Here is a 24,935-nt window from a genome sequence, read left to right on the forward strand (position 1 = left end):
CTATTTTTAGTTCCATACACAAGCGGATCCAAGTTCAAAGGGCCAAAGAGGCCTAAGCCAGAGAACTATGAATCTAACATGAAACATATTTGGTAAGTTTGGGGATGGATGAGTTCTACTTTATTTTTAAAATTTGTGTTTTATATGAAAACAGTGGTTCATTTTTTATTATCACAAGGTATACATAGCAAAGGTTACCATCTTTATTTTTAAATAGACAACTCAGTGCCTTTCCTGACTGTCTAAATTTATATGGAGATGTCATCACCTCCCTTTATTGACATTTATCCTAAACGTCACTATCCCAAACTGAAACTATACTTTAAGCACCAACTCCTCATTTCTCCTTCCTCATTCTCTGTCAGCCATGAATGTGACTTCTCTTAAGTAAAGGACTTACCTCAGTAATGAACAAGATAAATTAGCCTAGCATAAGCCAGGCTCATAGGATCTTGGTATAGATCTGTGCAGTGAAGGTAGGAACAGGGGTTAGACAGTATCACTGCATAGGCTTCTTCGTGCGTTGTATGTTTGAACACTAGAAGGCTTTTGACCTAGGGGGATGAGACACACACATCTTTCTCCCTTGAGTCATAAGCCCGTTTGGTTGTTTCTCTTGTTCATGGCAATAACACTGAGCACAGTGAACACCATAGGGACATTTCATTTCTAGTAGAAATGAGGCTGGTTGTCTCCCTCCTTTCCCAGGTTGTCAGAAAGACAAGTTGGACTGAGTGTTGAGATGAGCTCTCTGGTGTGTCTGACTACTAGGAGGGGCATTCTCCCTCTTGACCAAAGGCTGGGCTCGTCCTCTGGGGACTTGCTTGTGTGTCTGGGGAATGGAATGCCCCTGTCCTTAGGGACCAGACACATAGAGCCTAAAAAAGCAGAGTGTTTTTCCCATATGTCATCCAGACAGCGATACCCATTGGCACAGGTGTTGAATCAGTGAGATTAACAATTTTGGTTTATGAGTGACAGTCCTTCTGCCCAGTAGTAGCTTAAAATAAAACTACTACTGTCTATGGTCACAATGACAATGACAGTGATAGCCAAAGAATGAACTCAGAGCTGGAGGAGACCTTCAAAATCATCCCAATACATTCATTCCTCTGCCAGGGGCAGGGGCTCTCTGACCAGAGCCACACCACGAGGTGCCAGTGCCCTTGTCCCTAACCATATGCTTTCCCTCATTCCAGGCACATCCCCCCCAGCTCACTGTCAGTGTCTGTGTGGATAGCTTCCACAAAGAGGGCATCTCCAGCATCCAAGCGTTCCTCCAGGCTGGCTCTGGTGTACTCTGGTCCAGCAGGATCTAGACCTATAAAGACAGACTGTTGTTAGGATCCTTCTTTCTCTCATCTCACAGAAATGCCATGGACCTACACACTTCATCTTCCACAGCAGTCCTTCCAGTTCAACTCATAGAGTCATCCACCCAGGACCCAGGGTTGGAAGAAGCAGCCCAAGACCACTTTACCCAAGAAGCCCTGTTATCTGCTGTGGTCCCCTTGCAATGGCCCAGTTTTCTGGCTCTGAAATGAACATAACAATACCATCAATTTGGCAAAACCAGTGACAACTGGTTTCATCCTATAGGGCCTTTCTGGAGGCCCTATTCAAAGTTGGAGACCTGATTCAAAGTTGTCCAATTGAAGGACCAAGAAAGTAGGGTTTTTACCAGGCTGCCCCCATCCTTACTGACTGAAAGTGATAACTGAATTGTAAACTCCTCTGTCTGTGCAGGTAAACACTCTCTGAGGGTGATTTCCACACAGAATCCAAATTATCGCTTATTACAACTCATGTTACAGGTGCATGCACTGAGGTTCGGAGATCATGAAGTAATGACATTATTTTATGCCAACAATAGATCCATTTTAGTGGCAATAATGACTTGATAATAAGGATGTGGGCTCAACCCTCTGTTTACTTCAGAAGAGTCTCCGAAGCAAGCTCTTTCTGTCTCTAATGGCTGAAAGGAGATGTAGAGAGGATTTTTTTATTTTACCTGTGATCCGTCCCAACTGGCCTTTGTAGAAATGTCCCACCATGCCTCCAACATGAGCCCCCAGACTAACACCAATGATGTGGATTGAGGACTCCGACACACCCAGCTCCTGGAATGGGCAATTGTAGACAGCGGGTTCTACTTGAGTTGCAGTGACTTTCCCAAGGCTCCGGAAACCAAAGGCCTTGAACACCATACACCTATACACATGCTTCAGAACAAGGGAAGGCCTCTCATCCATTCATCACTGTTCCTGTTTTTTGGGCTCTGCACACCCCAGTTCCCTCACTTCTAAGTATATAATTATCATGTCATTTCTTGGGAAGAACAACTAAATTTTGCCTTGTTGGCATTCACTATTTGTTGTGTGAAGGTATATTTCACAAAAGCCCTGGAAACTTGGGGAGGTTCAGTGCCCTGCCTGTCTGCACTCCAAGAATCCAGCCCCAGATTTAAGATTAAAACCCACTAGGTGCCTGGATGGCTCTGCTCCTGATCTCAAGAGGAATCTTTTTCTTTCTGGACACCCTGTCCTGTGCAAAACTAACCTGAACTTTTCCCTACCTACCAAGAGTTTGCTGAGGAATCGGGAGATCTCCAGGCTCAACTTGACCACATTCTGCACAGCAAAGAGGTAGTTGCCTGTAGAGCCGTAAACCCAGTCCACTGCAATCACATTGGCATCTGTTGCCCGCAGGAGAGCTCTAATAAACTTGTCAATCCAAGAAGGCTTTGTTCCTAACACCCTAGACATGAGTCAAAATACAGAGGAATGTTACTTGCCAAATTGACTAATAGCCATTGATAGAAACCCCAATTAGTCCCCGAGCTAGAGGAGTCAAGACTAAGGACAGCCAGCCACACAATGCCTTGAAGAGAGGGGCAACATCACTCCCGAGTCACCAGTCTATGTGGAACCTTCATGTAAATTATCTGAAAGCACCTCTTTTTCCTGGCAGAAGGAAGAACTCGGGGCAGATTCCAGCAACATCTACCTTCAGTCTGCCCCTTTGTGCAAAGCTCTGCAGACTGCCTGCCCTGCTCCATCTCTGTGTTATTTGAAACATGGCTCTGTACCTTACAGTTAAAACGTGCGGTCTGAATTCTCATTTTATTTTTTTAAAACAATCTTCTTTTTATTTTACATACCAAACCCCCTCTTCTCACTCCTTTGACCTTTCCCCCATCCACTCCTCAGAGAGGGTCAGTCCTCCCATGGGGAGGCAACAAAGTCTGTCACATCCCCTTGAGCAAGGCACTCCTACCTGTATCTAGGCTGCACAAGGTGTCTCTCCATAGGGAATGGGCTCCAAAAAGCCAGTTCATGCACTAGGGATAAATCCTGGTCCCACTGCCAGTGGTCCCATAAACTGTCCAAGCCACAGAATAGTCACCCACATTCAGCAGGCCTACTTTGGTCCTACGCAGGTTCCCCAGCTGTCAGTCTGGAGTCAGTGAGCTCCCACTGGCTCGGGTCAGCTGTTTCTATGGGTTTCCTCAAAGTGCTCTGACCCCTTTGCTCATATTATCGCTCTTCCCTCTCTTCGACTAGACTCCAGCTCAGCCCAGTGCTTAGCTGTGGATCTCTGCATTTGCTTCCATCAGTTGCTGGATGAAGGTCCTATGATGACAATACAGGTAGTCATCAATCTGATTACAGGGAAGGCCAGTTTAGGCACCTTCTCCATTATTGCTTCCAGTCTTAGCTAGGGTCAGGCTTGTGACTTCCTGGAAATTTTCCTAGTGCCAGATTTCCCACTAACCCCACGATGGCTCCCTCTATCAAGATATCTCTTTCCTTGCTTTCCCTCTCTGTACTTTCCCCAACTCAACCATCCTGTTTCCTCATTTTTCCCCCCTCCTTCCCTTCCCTTCTCTCTTCCTTTCCACCTTCTCTACTCTCCACCACACTCGTGATTTACTGAGGAGATCTTGTCTATTTCCCCTTCCCAGTATGATTCACATATATCTCTCTTTGGAAATCGGTATGGTGGTTTCTCAGAAATTTGGGAATCAGTCTACCTCAAGACCCAGCACTACCATTTCTGGGCACATACTCAGAGGCTGCACACTTATAACACAAGCGCATTTGCTCAACTATGTTCATAGCAACGTTATTCATAAGAGGCAGAACCTGGAAACAACTTAGATGCCCCTCACCTGAAAAATGGGTAGAGAAAATGTGGCACATGTACACAATGGAGTGCTACTCAGTGGTAAGAAACAATGGCATCTTGAAATTTGCAGACAAATGGATGGAACTAGAAAAAAAATCACCCAGAGTGAGGTAACCCAGACCCAGAAAGACAAACATGGTATGAACTCATAAATGGATAAGCAAAGGATAACCGGGCTACAATCCATAACCCCTGAGAAGCTAGGTAATAAGGAGGTCCCTAAGAGAGATATATATGAATTCTCATATCAAATGAGTCTTTTAAAATGGGAGGCTTTCATTCCTCCATGTACCCTTCCATTCATTCACACACGTTTATTGAGTACCTGTGGGTCTAAGGGTATGCTGGATGATTTCCACGATATAAAGACAAGTCCCTGACCATCTAGAACCTATAGCTTAAAACTTTTCTAGAAAGATACTGTTAGGAAATTTTCAGAAAGCTCACTTAAAAGTGTGGAAAGACAGCCCAGATCCTGTTGTTGGACACTGCGAGCATGCTCAGAAAGATACAGGCGTACAGATTGGGCATGGGCCCTGGAAAGTGAACCCTGAGGTTCAAGAGCCTGATAACTGCTCTGGTTCCATCAGCCATCCCCAGGCTGGAGGCACATACTCCGCCTGGCATAGTGGCTGAATGTAAGACTTGCTGAAGAAATGACTTTGGAAAAAGACTGGAGAGTAACAACTAAGGGTAGATGTGGCTGGGCGCCCGTAGCAGAGAAAGGCCATGTGAAGAAGTGAGGAGCACTTGTTCAGTGGGTACCCCAACTCTACACGCCCTGCAGTCTCTTTTTCCCTGTCTTCTCAGAAACTTTCTCTGATTTTTGTCTTGCCAGTGAGCTTTGGGGAGGAAGATGTTTAAGGAAGGTTTGTGATTGAATTGGACAGTAGGGTACCAGAAACTGCAAAACTGTCAGGCTCCTGAGAAGAGCTAACCCCTGGGTATGATGGAAATAATACCATAAACAAAAGTTTCTCTAGTAATAAAATCATGGGGGAAAAAAACGTGAAGAAAAAAGAGGAAATAAAACCCTGGGCAAAAAGTACCACGTTGTTATCCTCAAGTGACTGCGTAAAACCTGCGACCTCATTTTCCAAGATGAATCATGCTGTACAACCAACCACACTTTGGGGATAACAGCACAGGTTTTGCCCCAGAACCATGGAAACTATTCCTACACCTTCCTCTTAAACCTAGATATGGAAACCGGAATGGCTTTTCCACGGTCATAAAGACTGGGTAGAGGCTTAATGGAGTGCTAGCAAGGATGAGGAACACGATGTGTGCAGAGTTTACATGAGATAGTATCAAGGACATGAATGATGGAACATGTGATTGGCAGTAAATTGATGCCTCCTCATGCTCCGCTCAATCTTCCCATGGCATTATGGCCTGTTTGCTTCTTAGCTGAAAAGATCCTATTGGTTGTTTAGCTCTCACCTGAATCCATGAATAACTACTTTGGTTCCCAGACTAATGTTGAACTCAGAGTTTTGGATGTCACTGCTTTCTTCTACTAGCTGCCCACAGCTAGGGTCCGAAGGCGTAAAGAAGAGAAACTGGACTTTGAGGCTGGTGCCTCGGAGGAGGTTGGCATTCTGGAAGTCAGTGCACTTTGGCTGGGTGGTAGGAGGTACATTCCCTGGAAGAAACAAAGCAAAAGAACGTGCAAAGTGTGGCCATCTCTCTTTAGAAGGACGATGCCCTTGAAGGGAGAAAGAAACTGGAGCTGCAGGCACAGGTTGTGTTGTACGTCAGCTAGCCCCATGATGAATCACCTATTTGTCAAAACTGCATCAACTCTGTAAGCAGAAATCTGTGCCTAATTTTCATGCCTCAGAGTGAAACACCAGAGTGTGAATGTTGTTCAAATAGAGCATATTAAAGACCACGGTGAAATGGCTGTTGTGGGACTGAGTAAAATGGCATGTGAGGTTAATCTTGTCAACTTGACTGGATTTAGAATTTCCTAGGAAGCACACTTTCTGAGGAGGAAGCACCACCCCGGGTGTGGGTAGCACTGTCCCACAAACCAGGATCCCAGACCAAATAATGAGTAGGAGGGGGGAAGCCAGATGAGCACCAGTGTTCGTCTCTCTCTGCTTCTGACTGCAGACGCAGTGCGACCAGAGCCAGGATGTGACCAGCACCTCAGGGCCCGCTGCCATGCCTTCCTGTCATAAAGCACTGTGTCCATTTCAAGCCCTCACACAAGTCAAACCCTCCTCCCTCCTCTTAGCTTGCCTCTGTCAGTTGTGTTCTCAAAGTGGTGAGAGAAGTAGGGGGCCCCTCCCTCCAAATCACACCCTGAAGTCCTAACACATGCCTCAGAATGTGGCCATGTTCAGCAAGGGGACTTTTACAATGATAAACTCAGTCACAATGAGGCCTTACTACAGTTTGGTTGGTGCCCTTACGAAAGGAGAAAATTTGGCAGACGCAGAGGAAAGATGATGCGAAGAGGCACAAGAAGAAACCAAGGAAAGCAGGGTCTGTCTCTATGAACCCCAGAAGGGAGCTGCCCTGTTTGACACTGTAGAGAGCCTTCACAGACTACACCTACTCATAGCACTTTGCGATCTGCTCCTTAGACACAGCGTGCTCCGATGTACTGGATATCTTTAGCCAAAGCCATCAAAGGACTTTTGACAGCATCAAACCAAACCAAACCAAAACAAAACCCTCTTCCTTTCCCAAGGGTAACATATGGCTCGTATCGTTTGAACAGCCAATCCCGGTGTCTACCTCTGTGATGAGGTGTTATGGTCCCTGGCTCCCAGCACTTCTCACGGGAATAGCCTGGAGTAGGAGCAAGATGCATTCCCACCCAACACACAGCACTGTGACAGCTCCCTAGACTGACTGCTATGGAACAAAGATCATGGACTGGTTTTTATGGAGACCTCTTCCCTAATCATGACAGTACCATTAGATGCTACCGTGGACACATGCTATCAGAAGTAACTCGGACACGCGTGCCCTGCCCTGAGGTGCAGAACTATTGTTTATGGATTTTGGGAATCCAGCCGTAGAGAATGCCCACATTGCTGAGCCCGAGCCCAGCCTCTGATGTAGCCCCTCCAAATAGCCATTTCCTCAGCGCTCCAGGGCTCAAACCCATTCCAAGTGTAGCAATCTCCTCAGTCTACCTACCATTCAAGCTCCCACAGCAGAAGAGAAAGATGTCTGTCTGTTCTGCTTCATCTGCCTTTCCTGGCCTTTAGCATTAATTAATCTTCTTTTTTGAGCACCTCCTTCCCCTCCCCTCCTCATTTTGTTTTTAGCATCACTGGAGATTGATCCTAGGGTAATGTTAGGCAAGTTCTCTACCACTGAGCTAGAGCTCTAGCCCTAATAATTTTTTAAAGACAGGATTTTCTCATAGGAGTCCACACTGACCTCAAATTCCTGAGCTTCTTGCCTCAGCTTCCTGAATACTGGGATTAAAGATGTGTGTCACCACATTTGGAAGAACTCAATTTTTTTTCAAAGAAGCATAGTATGTCCCCTTACTAGTGCTATGACCTGAGTATAATTGTCCCCCCAAACCTATTATGTCCCCAAGATGGCGGTATTGAGAGGTATAGTGGCCCTTTAAGAAGTGGAGCCTACCCAAGTGTGTGGCACACAGGTAATTCTGCCACTTGGAAAGCAGACAGAAGGACTGTGGTCTTGGGGCCAGACTGGGCTATATAGGAAATGCAGGTCAGCCTGAGCTAAATAATGAAACCCTATCTCAAGAAGCAAAGACTGGAAAGGTAGCTCAGTGGGGGAATGCTTATATAAGACCTATGTTTGATCTAGAGCACTGAATAAAGTGAGGCCTAGGGAGGTCCTTGACTCACTGTAGGAATACCTTAGCAGGTGATGATAGGACCTCAGACTTTTTTATTTAACTCTTTATATGCCTGGCCCAATATATGACATCATAACATTCCATTCAAAGAAAAGGCCAACCCAGAGGGGCTGCTTGGTCTTGGACTGTCACTTCCAAAACTAAATAAACTTGAGCTAAATAACACTCACTTCTTTTAAAGGTAGCTGCATCATGTGTTTTGTTGTACAAATACAAAAACTGATTAATACAGCCAGCCCCTGAAATCATTAAAGGATCAATATCACTCAGAAAACATTATCTAAATAAATGTCAAAATTAGAGATCAATGACACGATCTATTTTAAAATATATGGGAACATAAAAACAGTCTTAAGCACTGTGCCCATTAAAGAATAGTCACAATGGAAAGTGAAGAATATAAAAAACTGAATGGCGGTGAAACAAATACAGGCTAAAATCTGTATATAGTGGCTAATGCTGCACTTGCAGGGTCAACATGGCATCCTGGAAGATCACTATACCAAGGCAACTTGAGTTCTCAAGTTAGCAAATAGAAACTCAGTGCAGCAAGTAGAGAGCTGAAAACAAAACTTAGGCCTGGCCAACCAGAAGCAACCCACTGGCCTCTGACTAGGGACTTTAAGCCCACTTTGACCAATCAAATAGCTTCTTTGCTCTGTTCATCTTTTAAAACTTTTATTTTAAGGCAGTCGTAGTGGTACACAACTTTAACCCCAGCATTTGGGTGGCAGAGGCAGGCAGACCTCTATGAGTTCAAAGCTTGTTTAGGTAAGTCTGTCCTTTCAGGAAGAAACATGACTGGCTATCCCAGATATAGCAAAAGAAACAGGATGGTCACGGTTGAAATTAAAGAAATAGAATGCATGAGATGTGAACAACTCCCTTAGCAACTCTGTCATTGTGGCTTCGGAGGACTCATTTCACTCCAAATGTACGAATGGTAAACAGATCCTATTGGCTTTATCATCAGAATTGCATATTGAGAATTCAGCCATCCCTACCTACCTGGTTATTGCTTTGGACTGAGCCATGGCCGTTTCTCAAAATTACTACCATAGCTTGTCATTGCTTTCCCTGCCTGCTCTGCAGGTCCCTTTGGTCTAATTGTAGCACAGTGACCAAGATAAGCTCCTCTATGCAAAAGGTTTCGATATTTCATTCAGAATAGAAACTAGTGTTCTTGGAATGGACTATGGGGCTCTCGGAGATATTGTCTGACCTCTTGAGAGCCCTTTCTTCTCACAAAGGTCTTTGTGTTCATAGACATGCACTAAGGCAGGGCTTCTCGACCTGTGGGTCATGACCCCTTTGGTGGAGTCTAGTGAACCTCTCTCAGGGATCACCCAAGACCATCAGAAAACACAGATATTTGCATTGTGGTTCATAGCACCACAAAATTACAGTTATGAAGTAGCAATGAAAATAATTTTATGGTCGATAGTCACCTTGACATGAGGAACTGTATTAAAGGATGGCAGCACTGGGAAGGTTGAGAACCACTGTACTAAGGGAACCTGGAATGTTAGGCACACAGGGTTGTTTCCTCAAGGGAAGGAATGCAAAACCTGTTTTTCTCTCAGAAGACTGGAACAGACATGCTTTCTAGCCCGGTGACTGTGTAATCTGTGTGGCTAGAGATGTTCTGGCACCAAGCCCTCCTCCAGACCCACTCTCATAAACTTGTTTTTCTCAGTCAATCCATAGAACATATATTTATGGAAAGTGTCACATGTACTTAACAAAGAGTTTCAGTAGTCACGTCTGATCTGTATTTAGCTCATTTTGTTCCTCAAAGAGATTCAGTATGCTTTGTTGTGCATGTGGGATTCATTTATCATCACAAGAATTGTTTTCCCAGATTGTACTGTGTTTAAAGAAGCCTAAAATAAACCACTCAGGGTCAAACTCCCTGGCTACTGAGTAGTGTTGTGCCAAACTATCTTCTTATCTCACATGGCTTGTCTCTCAGCTGCCAGTGAAGGTCACAGAGATCCCTGCAACTGGCACCCAGTGTGTGGGGCTCAACCCTAGGAGAAGGTAAGAAATTCTTTTCTGTAAATAGAAACAGAGGATAGGAGTTTGGTCCTCTCACCCAAGCAGTCATGACTCTAAGTGAGAGTGAAATAGCATGGGTTCTTTTCAGTCCTCAGAGGCAAAGCATTTTATACAATTATTGAGATGTCTGTTAACATCCAAGGGAGCAGAAATATTTAAAGCAACAGCTCTATGACTTTGAACAAATGACTATACAATTCAGTCCTTTGTTTACTGAGCAAGGAACCATTGATGTTGACAAATGGAAGCAATAGAAGCTAATAGAAAAAGAGCCCATGAAGAGGGAGATAAAATCCCTGTCATTTTTTGGCCATCCTCTCTTTCTGGAATGTTCTGCTAGGCATGTGCATGATTAATTCTCTCAGCCCTGTCAAGCCTGCCTGTCGGGTGTCATTTTCTCTCCTCCTCTGTTCCTCCTCCAAGTCCCCTTAATCTCTCTTACCCTGTTCTCTTTACTTGTGTAGAAACTATTACTTTCCAGTCTACTCTGCACTTTTTGTTGGACTTGTTTATTGATTATCTCCTTGCATTAGAATAGATTTGGGGTGTTTTGTTTTATTTTCAAGGCAGGGTTTCTCTCCATAGCCCTGGCTGTCCCAGAACTCACTCTGTATATCAGGCTAACCTCAGATTTAGAGATCTGCCTGCTTCTGCCTCCCAAGTGCAGGAATTAAAGGTGTACACCACCACCACAGGCTTGAATAGATTTTCAATCAAGGCAGAACTTTTTATCCTTTCTGTTCACTTTGCTGCTTAGCCTAGCACCTGCCACCCACAATACACTCTAAGAGCTGGTTCTCCAAAAAGAATTATAAGACGGAGTAATAAAAAAGAGGAAGCCACAGGTAAACAATATCAAGAACAGAAAAGAGAAATCAATATAGACACAACTGATTTTTTCAAACCATAAAAGAACATACACCCAGCCAGAATCTTGAAGCTATAGATTTTTTCTAAAAAAGAATACTTTCTTAGGAAAGTATAACTTACCAAAACTTAGTCAAGAAAGAAAAAAAACAAATGAAAACAGGGCACTTTTAAACTATAGTACAAAGGAGTTGAAATGGTAGTTTTCAAGTAATTCATCATAAAAACTTAACAAGCCAGACAGACTTACAGAGGGCTTTCACCAACCCTGAAATCCTCAATTTCACATATTATTTCAGAGAACAACAAATGGGAGATAGAATATTAACTAATTTTATGAAAAAAAAATCAAATTATCAAACCTAGGTAAAATACCATCAAATAAAAATCCACCAAGTATAACAAGAACAAAGGGCACAAAAATATACCATGCTTGTTGGGCAGTGGTGGAGCACATCTTTAATCTCAGCACTTTGGAGCCTGAGGCAGGCAGAACTCTGTGAGTTCAAGGTCAGCCTGGTCTACAAAGTTAGTTCCAGGACAGCCAAAACAATAATACAGAGAAACCCTCTCTGGAAAAAACAAACAAATAAAACCAAACCAAACAAAAAACTCAAAACTTACAAACACACACACACACACACACACACACACACACACACACACACACCATGGCCAACCAGGATTTCATGCAAAAAGTAAAGGGTTTGTAATAGTAGCATATTTTTGTAAAATTTGTAATATTAATGTATGCTCATCTCAACAGATGTGACCACTTAAAACTGAAAATCATTCTGTTCTTGTAGGTGTGGTGGCATGTGTCTGTAGTCCTGGTACTCAGTAGGCTTGGGCAGGAGAATCTTCAATTCTAGACCAGCTTGAATTACACAGATAGACCCTGTCCTCTCCCCCACCCCACCCCAAAAATACAGAAGGTAGTCTACACTGCTGCCTTTGTTAAATATTACCCTGGATGTTCTAGCCCTTGCCAATGAAACAAAACAATAAAATGGAACAAATTATAGAATTGACAAGGGAGAGGGAGGGAAATGCCAGTATTTAAAGATGGTAAAACCATTGACCATGGACTGGACAGACAACTCAGAGGTTAAGAGCATTTACTGCCTTTCCAGAGAACCTGACTTTTGGGTCCAGCATTGGATGATTCACTAACACCTGTACCTCCAGCTCCAAGAAATATGATGCCCTCTCATGGCCTCTGTGGGTACCTGAACTCATGTGCATACACCCCCCACACACACACACACAATTTTTTTTTTAATTCTTAAAAACTGTCAGTTACTTAAGAATATAAGACATGGCTCAGTGAACCATGCTCCAATGCTCCCCCACTCCCCCAGCCATTTCTTAAACCAAACATCAAGGACAGACAAGCATTGAAAGAAAGAGAAAAAGACAGTCCTGGCTGCCAGAGTCTGGTAGACATTCTCCATCAAGTGCATTATTTATTGTTCAAGCTTTTCCATTTTTTGAGGTGTGAATATTTTTTCTTTTAGTTTGATTGTGTGTGAATTATACTACTACATTGTCTAATGTTTAAAATATCAATCTCTTTAGTGCTAGTCAGATGACCAGCAGGTAAAGGCACTTGCTGCATAAGTCTAGTGATCTGAGTTCAGTTTCTGAATCTAAAGGTAAAAGTAGAATGAGAAGTCCAGGTCCAGAGAGAATGTTCTGGTCTCCACACACAAAGCCCTCCCACACTCACATATACAGTAACAGCAATAAGGAGAACACAATTATAATTTAAAAATCCCTTTATTCCCTGGACTGACCTCTATCTGACCATGATGTGATTTTTGTTCTTTTTCCCTTTCAATTTCCAATTAGTTTTCTTTCTATATACATTCTTATCATTGTGTCTATTTTTATTTTGTAACATTTTCTGACTTCATTTTTTTTTTTTTTTTGCCCTTTGTATTTTCAGTTTTAACTTTCCAGTTAGGTTTTTTAAAATATATCCATTCTTGTCTTTGTGCCTATTTTTATTTTGTAACATTTCTAGATTCATTTTTTTTTTTTTACCCTTTGTATTAACAGTGTATTTATTTTAAGGTCTCTAGCAAGAATTTTTTTAAGTTTGTCTCATTTGAAAATGAAAAAATGAGAAAGGCAATCATGGAAATAAAAAGGGAATCAATACCGCATATCTAGCATAGGAGTATTAGAAACTTCTAAAATGTGCATGCATTGTGAGAGGGCAGAGAGGGTAAAAGGGAGGGAGGGAGGGAGGGAGGGAGGGAGGGAGGGCTGGAGGGGAGGGAGGGAGGGCTGGAGGGGAGGGAGGGAGGGAGGGAGGGAGGGAGGAAGGGAGGGAGGGAGAGGGAACTGGGATCGACATGTAAAATAATAAATTAAAAAAAAATGCTTTGACTCCAAAATTTAACTTGAAGAACAAGTTACTGGGGAAAAGGATTTCTATTTTTGTTTCCACAGAAAATGAAAAGATGTGGATTCCTTCCAGACTAATGTGGTTTGATCACGCCAGACCGCCTGAAACAGAGTACAAGCTGATCCTACATTCAAAACAGCTGGACAAAACAGCCCTACAGACTACAGCTAGGATATCTGAATCTTCTTCGAATCCCCCAAGACAGTGCCCCTTACCAGCAGGAAGTAGTTTGGAAAGAACGATGCCCAAATTCCCAAATATTGTGTATAAACGTTTGTTTTCATTTAATTGGACTTTGTTATATAAAATTAAATAAAAAATTATAAATAAAAAAAAATAAAATAAAATGTGCATGCGTAGGAGCTATGTGTGTAGTTTGGAGGAAAAATGTGTCTTAGCATATGCAAAGTCTGAATTTAACTCCTAGTGCCAACGAACACACCACACCACACACACACACACAGAGACAGGGACAGAGACAGAGACAAAGAGAGAGATTTGAGGCTATAACTCAGTGGCAGAATGCTTCCTGGAATATGTAAAACCCTGGGTTCAATATATAACACCACCACAAAATAAACACAAAGCTAAAGGAAGAGACTTTAAGTCTTACCTAGTTATGGTTCTTTGAAGGAAGGGGATAGCACTCCAGTGATGGCACATGGACTTAAGAGGCAAAATAGGAGGATTGAAGCAAGTTCAAGGCTAGCCTGGTCTACGTACATAGCAAGTTCCATGCCAACCAGGACTCATAACGAGACCCTGTCTCAAAACACAAAATAAAATAAAATTAAGACCTCAGTAAGACAATGAGAGGAAAATATTTATAAAGGTAATTATTAGAACTAAAAAAGTTTGGTTTCTCAAATCAGAAATTCTGAGAGTGATATACAAGAATTAAATCTACAATAGGCTTCAATTTATAATAACTAAATAATACAATAATCCAGAATATTAGTGAGAAGAGAAATGATATTTCGCATATTGCAGGTGGGGAACAACTTTGGAGAACAAATTGATGGTAAAGACAGAGGCACTAAATCGGGGCTCAATGGTTTCAGAAATCAGTCTTAAATGTTTGACATTGCAGCAATGTACACAACAGAAAGAAAAAAAAAAGTCTGGGGATGATCCAGCTACACTTTAGTGGAGAGAAATGAAGAGAGCCTGTGTTAGTTGTCATTCAATAACCTGTAATGTAAAAATCAAAGAGGAGCTGAAATAAAAAGTTCACATTTCTTCATCTGTTTGGATTGTTAGAAAGTTGGTAAAAGACTGTCATGTTTTTAAATGAATTTTCTTATATCCTTGTTATTTTATGATTTTCTTACATTCAAAGTAAATGGAAGAAAGCATCAGAAAAATCAGGAAGGTTAAATACTTGTATCTGTGTGGTTGGCTCTAGGCAGTATTTTCCCAACTACTTAATTGTAGTTTTACATAAATTTTTATGTATTTTCTAACTTTTTGTCCTGAGTCTCCATTCCTTTTTCAAAAGACTCATTTGTTTTTACTTTATGTGTATGTGGGAGTGCTGACAAGTATTTCTTACACTCATGTCTGGAGCCCAAAGAGTCTAGAAAAGGTTGTTCGATGCCATGAACCTAGGACTATAGGCAGATATGAGCCACCATGTAGATACTGAGAACTCAAGCCTGGTCCTTTGCGAAAGCAGCAAGTGCTTGTAACCACTGAGACGTCCTTCCAGCCCCTCTGATTACCTAAAATATTAATGACTCAAAACAGTGCAAATGGGGTGCCGGAGGCAGTATACGAACTATCAACATAGAAAACCCATGGGCATCTCTAAGAAAATAAAATTTAAAATCTTAAACCTTTCTCTTCACATACCCTCTTCCCCAGAGGTAACTTCTGTGCACATTTTGTTATCTTTTTCCTACCTTCAAAGAAAAACTAAATATGAACAGGAATAGATTGCATATATTTATATATTCATTTGGTATTGGTTTTGTGATGGAAAATACCTAGAATTTAACCAAGGTGGGGGGATCTAGTCTTCAAACTTAAAAGCACTAGGCCTCAGAGAATATGCCAGGCAACTCAGATCACAAGACTCTTCAGGGAAAAGAGAAGTGGTTGATGAGAGGAAAGTAGAAGCCATTCCAGAACAGTCTTTTGTAAAAAGAAATGGACAGTGGTAAGGGATGTTCCAGGTACCGGAGCCCAAATTCCCTTGGAATGGAGAACTGGACCTCCAAGTTCTCTGGTTCGGGGGTAGATTTTCTCTAGGATAATTAACTCTGACAGCACTCTTAGGCTTTGGAGGCCAAAATTTCCCTTTAAGCAGACCCAGGAGTTCCTGGAACACCAAGGGCCTTATGAAGGCAAAGTGGCCTGGAAGTCAACCGTTCAAACATCCAGACAGAGACAGTGTCAGTGCCCCCTCTCATTCTGAGGGTTGGGGGCGTGTCTATAACCAGGTCCATTCTCCATCCACAGCATTCCTCCAAGGCCGTGAGAGGTTCTTGGAAAGTAGTGTGCTGGTCACCTTTACTCTTGGGAAAACAAAGGGAGCACGGAAGACTTGCAGATGACAGATTTGGCAGGTGACAAGGATGGAAGGGAAGTGGTATAACTCCTTGTCTGGGAGGACACTCTCTCTCTTTCTTCACGTCCACACAGAGCTTCTTGGTCAGGCACACAGAATGGAAGCTACTGCCACCCGAGTTCCAATCACTCTCTTCTGTGTAGTTCAACCCGCTTCATCCCCCTTGACTTCCGTTAGTGGAGTGTCTCAGGTCAAAAATGTGCTTCATGGCTGTTCCAGTCATTGTCCCTTAAAGTCCTCCTTAGCCAAAATAAAGAGTTGTACTCAGTTCCTATTGGCAGATGCATTTCATCCCAAGCTTAGCACCAGCTAGTTCTCAGGGTTAGTGAATCTCAAGAAGGCTCTGGGAATCTTGCTGTTTGTCTAGCCATCCCACGAGGAAACGGTGTGAGGTCACACTGGTGGGAAATGGCCAAGTCAGCATTCAAGTGATACTGCATTAATGTGGACCCAGAATAAAGATGGACAGTGAGAGAATGAGAGCCTGATGCCTGATGCTGAAAGATGCTTGCCCAAGAGGAGAGGAGAGCTTGGCAGATTAGACGGGGCTAGAGTACATGTCAAGGCACGGACAGCAGATGGAGGTCCAGGGCTTTAGGCATGGGAATCAAGGACTTGGACGAGGTTGGACAGACTAGGCCAGAATGTGGAGTGAGGGTTTGATAGTTGACGAAATTGAAAATAAAAACCTTCCACCATCATCCTAGATGCCCTTCCTACACAGAAAAGCATCCTGTCTGTTTAGAAGATATGAAAGGGCCATTTTCTCAAGACCACCAAATCTTGCTTTCGGGTTAAGGTGAATAAATAATTAAGTTGGCTTAGGTTAAACCAAGGGTCTCACACATGCTAGACAAGAGTGATACATGAGCTATATACACAGGAAGGCACAGGATATATACTTTACATGAAGAATATTTTACACATATAAAATGTTTGTTACAGGATCACATTCTGGCAGTCTCCTGCCAGACAGGCAAGAGATGACTTCACCTTCAGCTGGCTGTTGAGGGGTAGCTATCACAGGCCACACTGGATGCTTTTCATTAGCTGCCTCTGTCCCAGCTCAACACTGATAGCCCCTCAGTTTTCTGGCACCCTAACTAAGCCTCCCCAGGGAAAACAGTTAAGAGCTAGGCTCTTAACTGCCCTGTGGGTCACTTTGTCAGCAGTAACTAATGTGGGCCACCGTAGGGACCCTTTTTTGGAAGTGGTGGAGGATGAACTGCTCTTTCAGGGCTAGGATCATTTAGCCAACCTACATAAATGTCAGGAAATGGAAACGAGGTCCACACCCAGCTGCTTCCTCCTAAGCAACTGAAGCTCCAGCCTGGAAGGATTCATGGATGCGATAGCAGCCACAGCTGCTCTAAAAAAAAAAAACTCAAACGTGTTGCTGAGAAAGTATGGAACCTTATGGGAAGTTGGATCGTGAGGCCTGTGGTTAGGAAATGTGGTGCCAAGAGAACACCTGGAAAGCTGTCTGATTCGGGTTAGGGTGACTCCAGAAAGCATGATGGCTCGGCACTTACGCTTGCTTGTCACCCAGCCTGATGACCTGCGCTGGGTCCATGGCATCCACATGGCTGGGGAAGACAGCCAAGGTCCACTGATGTCCAAGTTGTTCTCTGACTTCAATACGATCACTGTGATGTAGAGCACATGTGTGTGCAGGCACGTGCGTGCAATCAATTCATGTAATTAATAAAAGTGTTTAAAGACAGACAACCCCCGAGGCCATGACCTGGGTAGACATGAAGAATTGTGCAAGTGCCCAGCTAAGTCAGAGGGATCGCCTTGGTCAACAGACACGTTGGTACCTCTCTCTTCTTTCCTTTGCCTGGGCCTCCGGGTTTCCTTTAATTCCCCCTTTCCTCTCCTCTTCTTCCTGTGGGTGACCTCAAAACAACCATGCTCCTTTTCCATCGCCACTTACCCACTAACCCACTGGATGTTTAAAAACAGGAAACATTAATCCAATAAACACTGTCATTGTTGCCAGCAGTAACTTAGGTAAGATGGAAAGGTCGAGAAGTAGCTGGGAAATCGAAAGCCTTGCCTGCTGACTCAGCACCTGCTCCCCTCTTTTCATCGTCTTGCTGTCCAGTGGGCAGCAACCCAGTACCACTGAGCATGCCCTCTATACAGAGCACAAGGCTACGTGTATGCGAGAGACTGAGGCCCCAACCAACAAATGAGGGAGAGAAAAACCCAAGCAGCACCTTGAAAATGCACTGGGGCTGCAAGGAGAGAATAGAGTTGGACTTGGAGCAGGGAGGGAGTGCTGAGCTGCACAGTGGATGACTGTGAGGGAGCGAGGGAGTAAGTAGGAAAGATCCCTTGCAAGAGGTGAAGGCTAGAAACAAACATCCCCAAAGTCTGGGCAACGCCGGGTAGAAGTTCAGAAGCTGAGACATGAGAAACCTCTTAAGGGAGGACAGAAAAGCGGTCTGTTGTGTGTATTTATGTGCATGTGGGCACAAGTGTATGCATGCATATGTGTGCCAGCAAGTGTGCATGAATGTGTGTATGTGCACATGTGTGTATGTATTTGTGTGCATGTGTACACAAGTGAGTGCATGCATATGTGTTCCAGTGTGTGTGTGTGTGTGTGTTTACTATACTAAGAAAGTGGGAAGCATGCTCTGATTCTCACCAGGGGAAAGATATGATGCAAATGGCTCTGAAGGAAGTTACTCTATCAGGGACCTGTGGTTAGCAAAGACTACCTATAATGATCTCACCAACGGACATGGCTGACCTAAGCCTGAGCTGGGTTGGTATGATTAGAACATCTAATATGCTCAATGACAAAATTGTTCTTAAAGTTTTCCAAGATTTGTTTGGTAAATTTAAAATTAACTGCATCTTGAAACAGTGGCTATTTATAGGATGAAAATACGTTTTTGAGAGTAAATCAGCATTTATTTTGTTACAGTCACCTTGGCTTGTACAAGAAGAAAAGAGCTCTAATTCAAATTTTAGAAACATGAGTCAGGAGATCAGGGGAAGTTCAGTTTTGGTAACCCGAGAAGGCACTGATCTTACCACCATTCCCATTATGATAGTAGGGTTTTTTCCCCTTCTTTTAAAATCACCCCTGGAGAGATAAAGGACTTTTAGGGGACCTTCCAAGGTCAATGCTGTCTAAGACGGCAATTTAAGAAATAAGATTCCACCCAAGGCCCCAGCCTTTGTCTTACCTGAGCTTCCAAAGTTGAGCCAGAAAAGCAGTCCCCACCACCAGAAGCATCTCTGCCAGAGACCAGGAGGCATCACTGGGTTGGAGTCTTGGAGCCAGAAGTAGAGTCCTAAGTACCACACCGTCTAGCCTCCCACCAAACATGCAACACCCACTTGGGATTTAGTAATCACTCGCTGGCTCCATGGCTTATAAAACAAATAAATAAATAGATAGACAACTCTTCTTAGTTGTTTAACCTCTAGAGTTTTCAGTTTCTTCTTCTCAATGAAAATGAACACCCTTCCCACACTTTTTTTTAAGCCAGAAGACATTGAAAGTGCACTGTTCTTCCTCTCTGTGCCAAACAAGATCAGGAAATGACTCCCCACGCCTCTCCCATTTCCCATTATGAAATGTCAGTGATGACCAGGGCAGCCTTTCATCTCCCGTGGTTACAAAACTCTCACTGTAATGGAATTTCTGTGGACAAGTTTGGCCCTGGGAAGACTGAGTAGTTGGAGGCTGGAAACTTCTTTCACTTTTAGATTCCCAGGGCCTCACCCTGTGTGCAGCCAACGACACACGTACGTGTACCTATAACAACACACGTACATGTGCATCCCCTGGACGGACAGCAAATGTGGCTGTGCAGAGGGCTGCCTTCCACAGCCTCTTGGGGTTAGAATGTAAAGTCCAACCTCTTCATGTGTAAAGAAGCAACAGTAGTAATACCGTGTGATACCGTGGAGTGGTAGGTAATACAGCGCCTGGAGCCGGGAAATCTGTTCAACCGGGGGACACCCTTGCTCCAATGGGTAGTGGAGACCATAGGGAGCAACATCTTCTCAGACCAGGGCAGGGCAGGCCAGGGCAGGGCAGGCCAGGGCTCCTGACAGGCCAGGGCTCCAGGATTGGAAGCACACTGTCACAAGGCAGAGGAGCGAACAGCTTACATCAGGAGATAGAAAACAGAAAGTGGTTAGAGTAGGCCAGGGTGATAGCGCAGTGAGAAAGGCCACTGGGCCTCAATCCTGACCTGAGTTACACTCCTGGGACCTATATGATGAGAGAACTGACCCCTGCAGGTTGTCTTCTGACTTCCATGTATGTACACACACCTGTGAAGAGACCTGACAGCAGGTAAGCTCCGTCTCCCTGAACTGCAGCTCTGTGAGGGGAGTGTTATTGACAAGTGTGCTTTACAGCCCTGCCAGGGAGCATTAAGAAACTTAAACAGAGTGATGCAGAGTAGAAGTTTAGAGCAAGACAGTTGGGGCCAGAACACAGGCTCTGCCCTGGGAACATCCCTGGGGCAGCCTAGTCAGTTGGTGAGTCTCCCAGTTCAGTGAGAAATCCCGTCTTAAAAGACAGAGGTAGTGAAAATCAGAAGACATGGACTTCTGCTACACACACACACACACACACACACTAAATAAATAAACAAAATACTAAAATTTGCAATGTATAGAAATGAGTCTCTACCCGTGGTTATCCCCTACTTCCAGTTCCCAGAGTGCACAGGAGACCACATGGTCACCATTTTCTTTTAACTCCTCTGGAGACATTCCATCTCAACTCCCGCCCCTGCCTTCTAGAACAATACAGTCTAACTTGTGTGTGTGTGTGTGTGTGTGTGTGTGCATGCGTGCATGCGTGCGCTTGTGCGTGCGCACGCTGTCACATGAGTGTGCACTTGCTCGAATGTGCATGTGCACACACAGGAGTGCATTAATGTACATGTGGTGTTCAATGCAATTCTCTCCATCCACCTTGTGAGACCCAGGGATCAAACTCATGTCATCAGGCTTGGTGACAAGCACCATGCCCGCCAAGCTGTCTCTTCAGGCACACAGACCTTCCTAGCATTGCTTTTTAAGCTCACGAATATATCTTAGCACTTCCTCATTCTTGTTTCCAGGATGCTTAAACCATGTCATAAATCTTGGGGCCCAATCCCAAATGCACCCATGCTACAGCACTCAGTAACCTAATATCCCCCCAAGTTCCTCTCTGGTTTGAGCTGAGGGTATGACATTGGAGTCTCCATTCCTGATGCCCTGTATGTCCTACGTGTGAGCATGTGTGCAGATGCACAAACACACACACACTTCAGAACAAGGCACAGTGAGGACAGCCAGAGATAGCTAAGCCATCTCCAACTGACCCAGTTCAGCTTTCTTGCTTGCTGGCGGTTCTCAAGAGCAATTATAGACCATGCGGGGAACACAGCATCTGGAAAAGTAGGGAACTGGCCAAATGAATCTGGGCCCTGGTCCAGCTTTTCTACCTCCTCTTTCCCATAAGCAGGAAGATCTTCAAGTGTCTCTTGTGTATAAAACACAAGGCTGGCTGCTCTGTGAGTCCCTGAGCTGTTGTGTAAGTGGGACACATACCAGGGACAGCATTCCTGAGTCTTGGGGAACTGGCTAAAATGCATCCCAAGCTTGTAGTTTCCCTGCTCTGTGGGTAGTAAGTCTGCTTCCTATAACTTGGGAAGAGAAGGGGGAGCACTATCTTGGTCTTAAGCAAGTTAGTAACCAGAATGCAGTAAAGCTACAGAGAAGCCATTTCACCCAATCTAAAGTCTTATAGGGAAAGAGAACACCATACACCCTTTGTACCACGCCACACGGTTTTAGACTCCCTTCTGGCTTTTTGTTTGTTTCTTTTGTTTTTAACCAGGGCAGTGCTGACTGGTGAACCCTAGTCCTGCTTATGCTAGACAAGGGCTGTAAAACTGAGCAACATTCCCAATCACAATTTCCATTTTTAAAGCAAGATCCCTGCTTTCCCAGAACAAATAAATGGAGACCTGCTCTACACTTGTACAGATAAAAGGTCACAGGGAGGCAGATGTTGGTGGCACACGCCTTTAATCCCAGCACTTGGGAGGCAGAGGCAGGCAAATCTGTGTGAGTTCTAGGCCAGCCTGCTCTACACGGAGCTAATTCCAGGACAGGCTCCAAAGCAATACAGAGAAACCCTGTCTCAAATAAATAAATAAATAAATAAATAAATAAATAAATAAATAAATGGTCACAGTGGAGGGGAGGGCTTTCTTGGAATAGAAAGATGCTGAACCCACAAATGACTCCAAGGTTCCATCTGTGCAGAGAACCATTTGTAGCTTTGAAATGAAAGTTTGGTCCTAAAATTCTACTGCTAATGCTTGTTCTCAAACTGAAAATTGTTAGTCTTGCAGGCTTGTCTTTGGGGCTGCAGTACTGCAAGGCAGAACTAAGAGACACTTCAGGAAACAAAGACATGTGGGTCACTTAGAGTGAAGAAGTTTCCCAAATGGTAGAAGAAACTGGCTTGAAGTGGTACATCCAGGCATCTCCCTGTATCTCCCATTTTACCACAGGCTGGCAGAAAGAAGACTCCAAATGCACTAGAGATGTCACTAGCATTAAATAGCATCGTTTCACATTGCTGCTCTTCCTTTGAGTGCTTGTCATATGCCAGATATTTGTGCATGCAAAACATACAATCCACAAGGCAGGTGATGTTATTAGAGAACTCTACATATGTGGAAATCAAAGCAGAATCGGGCTAAATAACTTTCCCAAGTCCACACCAAGTAGCAGGGCAAGTTTTTAAACTGAAAAGCCGACACCAGCGACTACATTTTCATCCACTAAGTATGGCTGCTATGATGGGTATTACTCACCTCCCAGTAGCCCTCAAGGTGGGCAGCATCATCCTACTTTCCATTAATCCTAGCGATGTGAGGCCCAGAGGACATGCCTGGGAGCAGAGTGGGTTCTCAAAGGCAGTTTTTTGCATAGTGTCAGAGCATGCCTTCTTATTGCGTAGCTGGCGCCATGTCTCTGAAGCAAGAGAAAAGTGCTGTCTTCTCAGGTCTCCTGTATTCAAGGCTAGGGGACCCAGAAAGCCCCACCTTAACCTCAAGTGCCCCCTGCACTGGGTTGTCTCTGGCAGAGGTCATCCTGTTGGAGATTTTTTTTTTTCTCAAGGGATGTTCAACAATTGCCTTTATTGGTTTCACCCTCTTAATTAATGCCACTTCCTTCCACTTATCAGTATGAACTTGAAGATTTTACTTAAATAAGCTTTTGTACGGTGGGCAGAGGTGTTTTGAGAGTGTGTAGCTTAGGCTTGCCTGGAACTCATTATGTAGATCAGGCTGATCTTACATTAACTATGTAGCCCATGCTAGCCTCAAAATTATGGCAATCTTCTTGCCTCCACCTCCAGAATGCTGGGCTTACAGGCATGGACCATGTCCAACTTAAACTTTCATAAATATCTTTCAGCTCAAATATTTCTATGAAGACAACACAGTCAGCCCCTGAAGTGGGCTGCTAGCATTGGCCAGCAAAACAAAGGGTGTGCTGGGGAATGCTGTGATTGGAAGCACTGTTCTCTCTTAATAAATGGAAACGCCGGTCCACAGCTTCACTGATGGGAGAAGTCAAAGGGCTCTGCTCATGTGCCCTGTGCATCTCCTCTCTGCTGTCCATTTATAGCCTTTATAACAAACTGGTGAAGCAAGGTGTCTCTGAAGGGTATGAGCTGCACTAGCACTTAATCAGATATAAGAAGGAAGTTGTGGGAAGTCTGACTTACAGTCATGAGACACACATGTCAGTCCGGGACTTGTGAAGGGAATCTGAAATGGAAAGTCTTGTGGGTTGGAACCCTCAGCCTGTGGATCTGATGCTAACTCTACGTAGGTGGCATCAGCACAGGATTTGAGGGAAGTGGCTGGCACCTTCTGGGGATTGGCTGAGGATATGGGGAAACAGCTAGGCAGATCTGCTGATCAAGGGGTCAGGCGGTGTAGGAGTAGGGAAAAGGGAAAACACTTCAGTGTTTAACCCTTTCTTTCTTTCTTTTTTTTTTTTTTTTTTTTTTTTTTTTTTTTTTTTTAAATTGACAGGTTTTCTCTGTGTAGCTTTGGAGCCTGTCCTGGAACTAGCTCTTGTAGACCCGGCTGGTCTCAAACTCACAGAGATCTGCCTGCCTCTGCCTCCCGAGTGCTGGGACTAAAGACGTGTGCCACCACCACCTGGCTGTTTAACCCATTTCTTATGAGCTCTAGGCATAAAGTCCAGCTTGTTCTCATCCTAGCTGTGACATTGCATCGACAACAGCCCTCCACTCCACCGTGTCTTGTTTGGTTGCTCTGAACCCTTTAACATAGAATGCTTTGTCCTTCCTCTTCTTTCCCTTTCCTGTATGGAGAAACTGACCTATTCCTAAGGCCACTCCTAAACCTTGAAGATTAAATGATGATAGTGGGAATGGCAAGGCTGCCCACTACTCCTTATCTGGACGCACTGCTCTGATAGCCTCCGGTTCTACCCTGCAGCAGCTCCATAGCAGCCAACAAAGGAAGTACGTACATTGTCTTGTTTTAGTGAGGCACAGAATGAGGGATGGTGATGACTGTGATGGGAGACTGGTGAACACGATACTTAGGACGGTATAAATTTTGCAGGTCATAGAAGAAAGCATTCCCCTAGCAACCTTAGGCAGTAAAGAAAGCAAATGAAGCCTATCCAGAGAGCTATCTGTCCTGGACCACTGCACAGGACTGCCCTTATTTCAGCACGTGTCCAGTGGAGAGAAATGACAGGCTCATGCTGGAACCACTTGTTGATGTGCTCGGAGATTATGCATCTAATTGATCATCTTTTTCTTTGTTTTCATCCTTCATCTCCCTCTTCCCTCCCGGTCCCTGCTTTCCAAGGTTACTGATACAGAGTAGTTTGAAGTTTTGAGAAAAGGCCTCTGAAATTCTATTATTTCCCAGTGTGCCTGTGATGAACAA

General features: G+C 44.0%; 1 protein-coding gene across 2 annotated transcripts in view; it reads right to left on the minus strand.

Annotated features, from left to right (window-relative positions):
• Positions 1-19,489, minus strand: part of Pla1a (phospholipase A1 member A) — a 32,782-nt gene extending 13,293 nt beyond the window's left edge. The window contains exons 1-5 of one of the 2 annotated variants that reach the window (XM_051191461.1): positions 19,158-19,489; positions 5,632-5,833; positions 2,580-2,757; positions 2,012-2,120; positions 1,220-1,321 (exon numbers count right to left, since the gene is read on the minus strand). In XM_051191461.1, coding sequence (XP_051047418.1) covers positions 1,220-1,321; positions 2,012-2,120; positions 2,580-2,757; positions 5,632-5,833; positions 19,158-19,230 — 664 coding nt within the window. In that variant the 5' untranslated portion in view covers positions 19,231-19,489. The remainder of the gene's footprint in view (positions 1-1,219; positions 1,322-2,011; positions 2,121-2,579; positions 2,758-5,631; positions 5,834-19,157) is intronic. The other variant, XM_051191462.1, reaches the window with a different exon arrangement.
• Between the last annotated feature and the right edge of the window lie 5,446 nt (positions 19,490-24,935).

Source organism: Phodopus roborovskii, unplaced genomic scaffold (assembly GCF_943737965.1).
Source record: "Phodopus roborovskii unplaced genomic scaffold, PHOROB, whole genome shotgun sequence".
Lineage (NCBI taxonomy): Eukaryota > Metazoa > Chordata > Mammalia > Rodentia > Cricetidae > Phodopus > Phodopus roborovskii.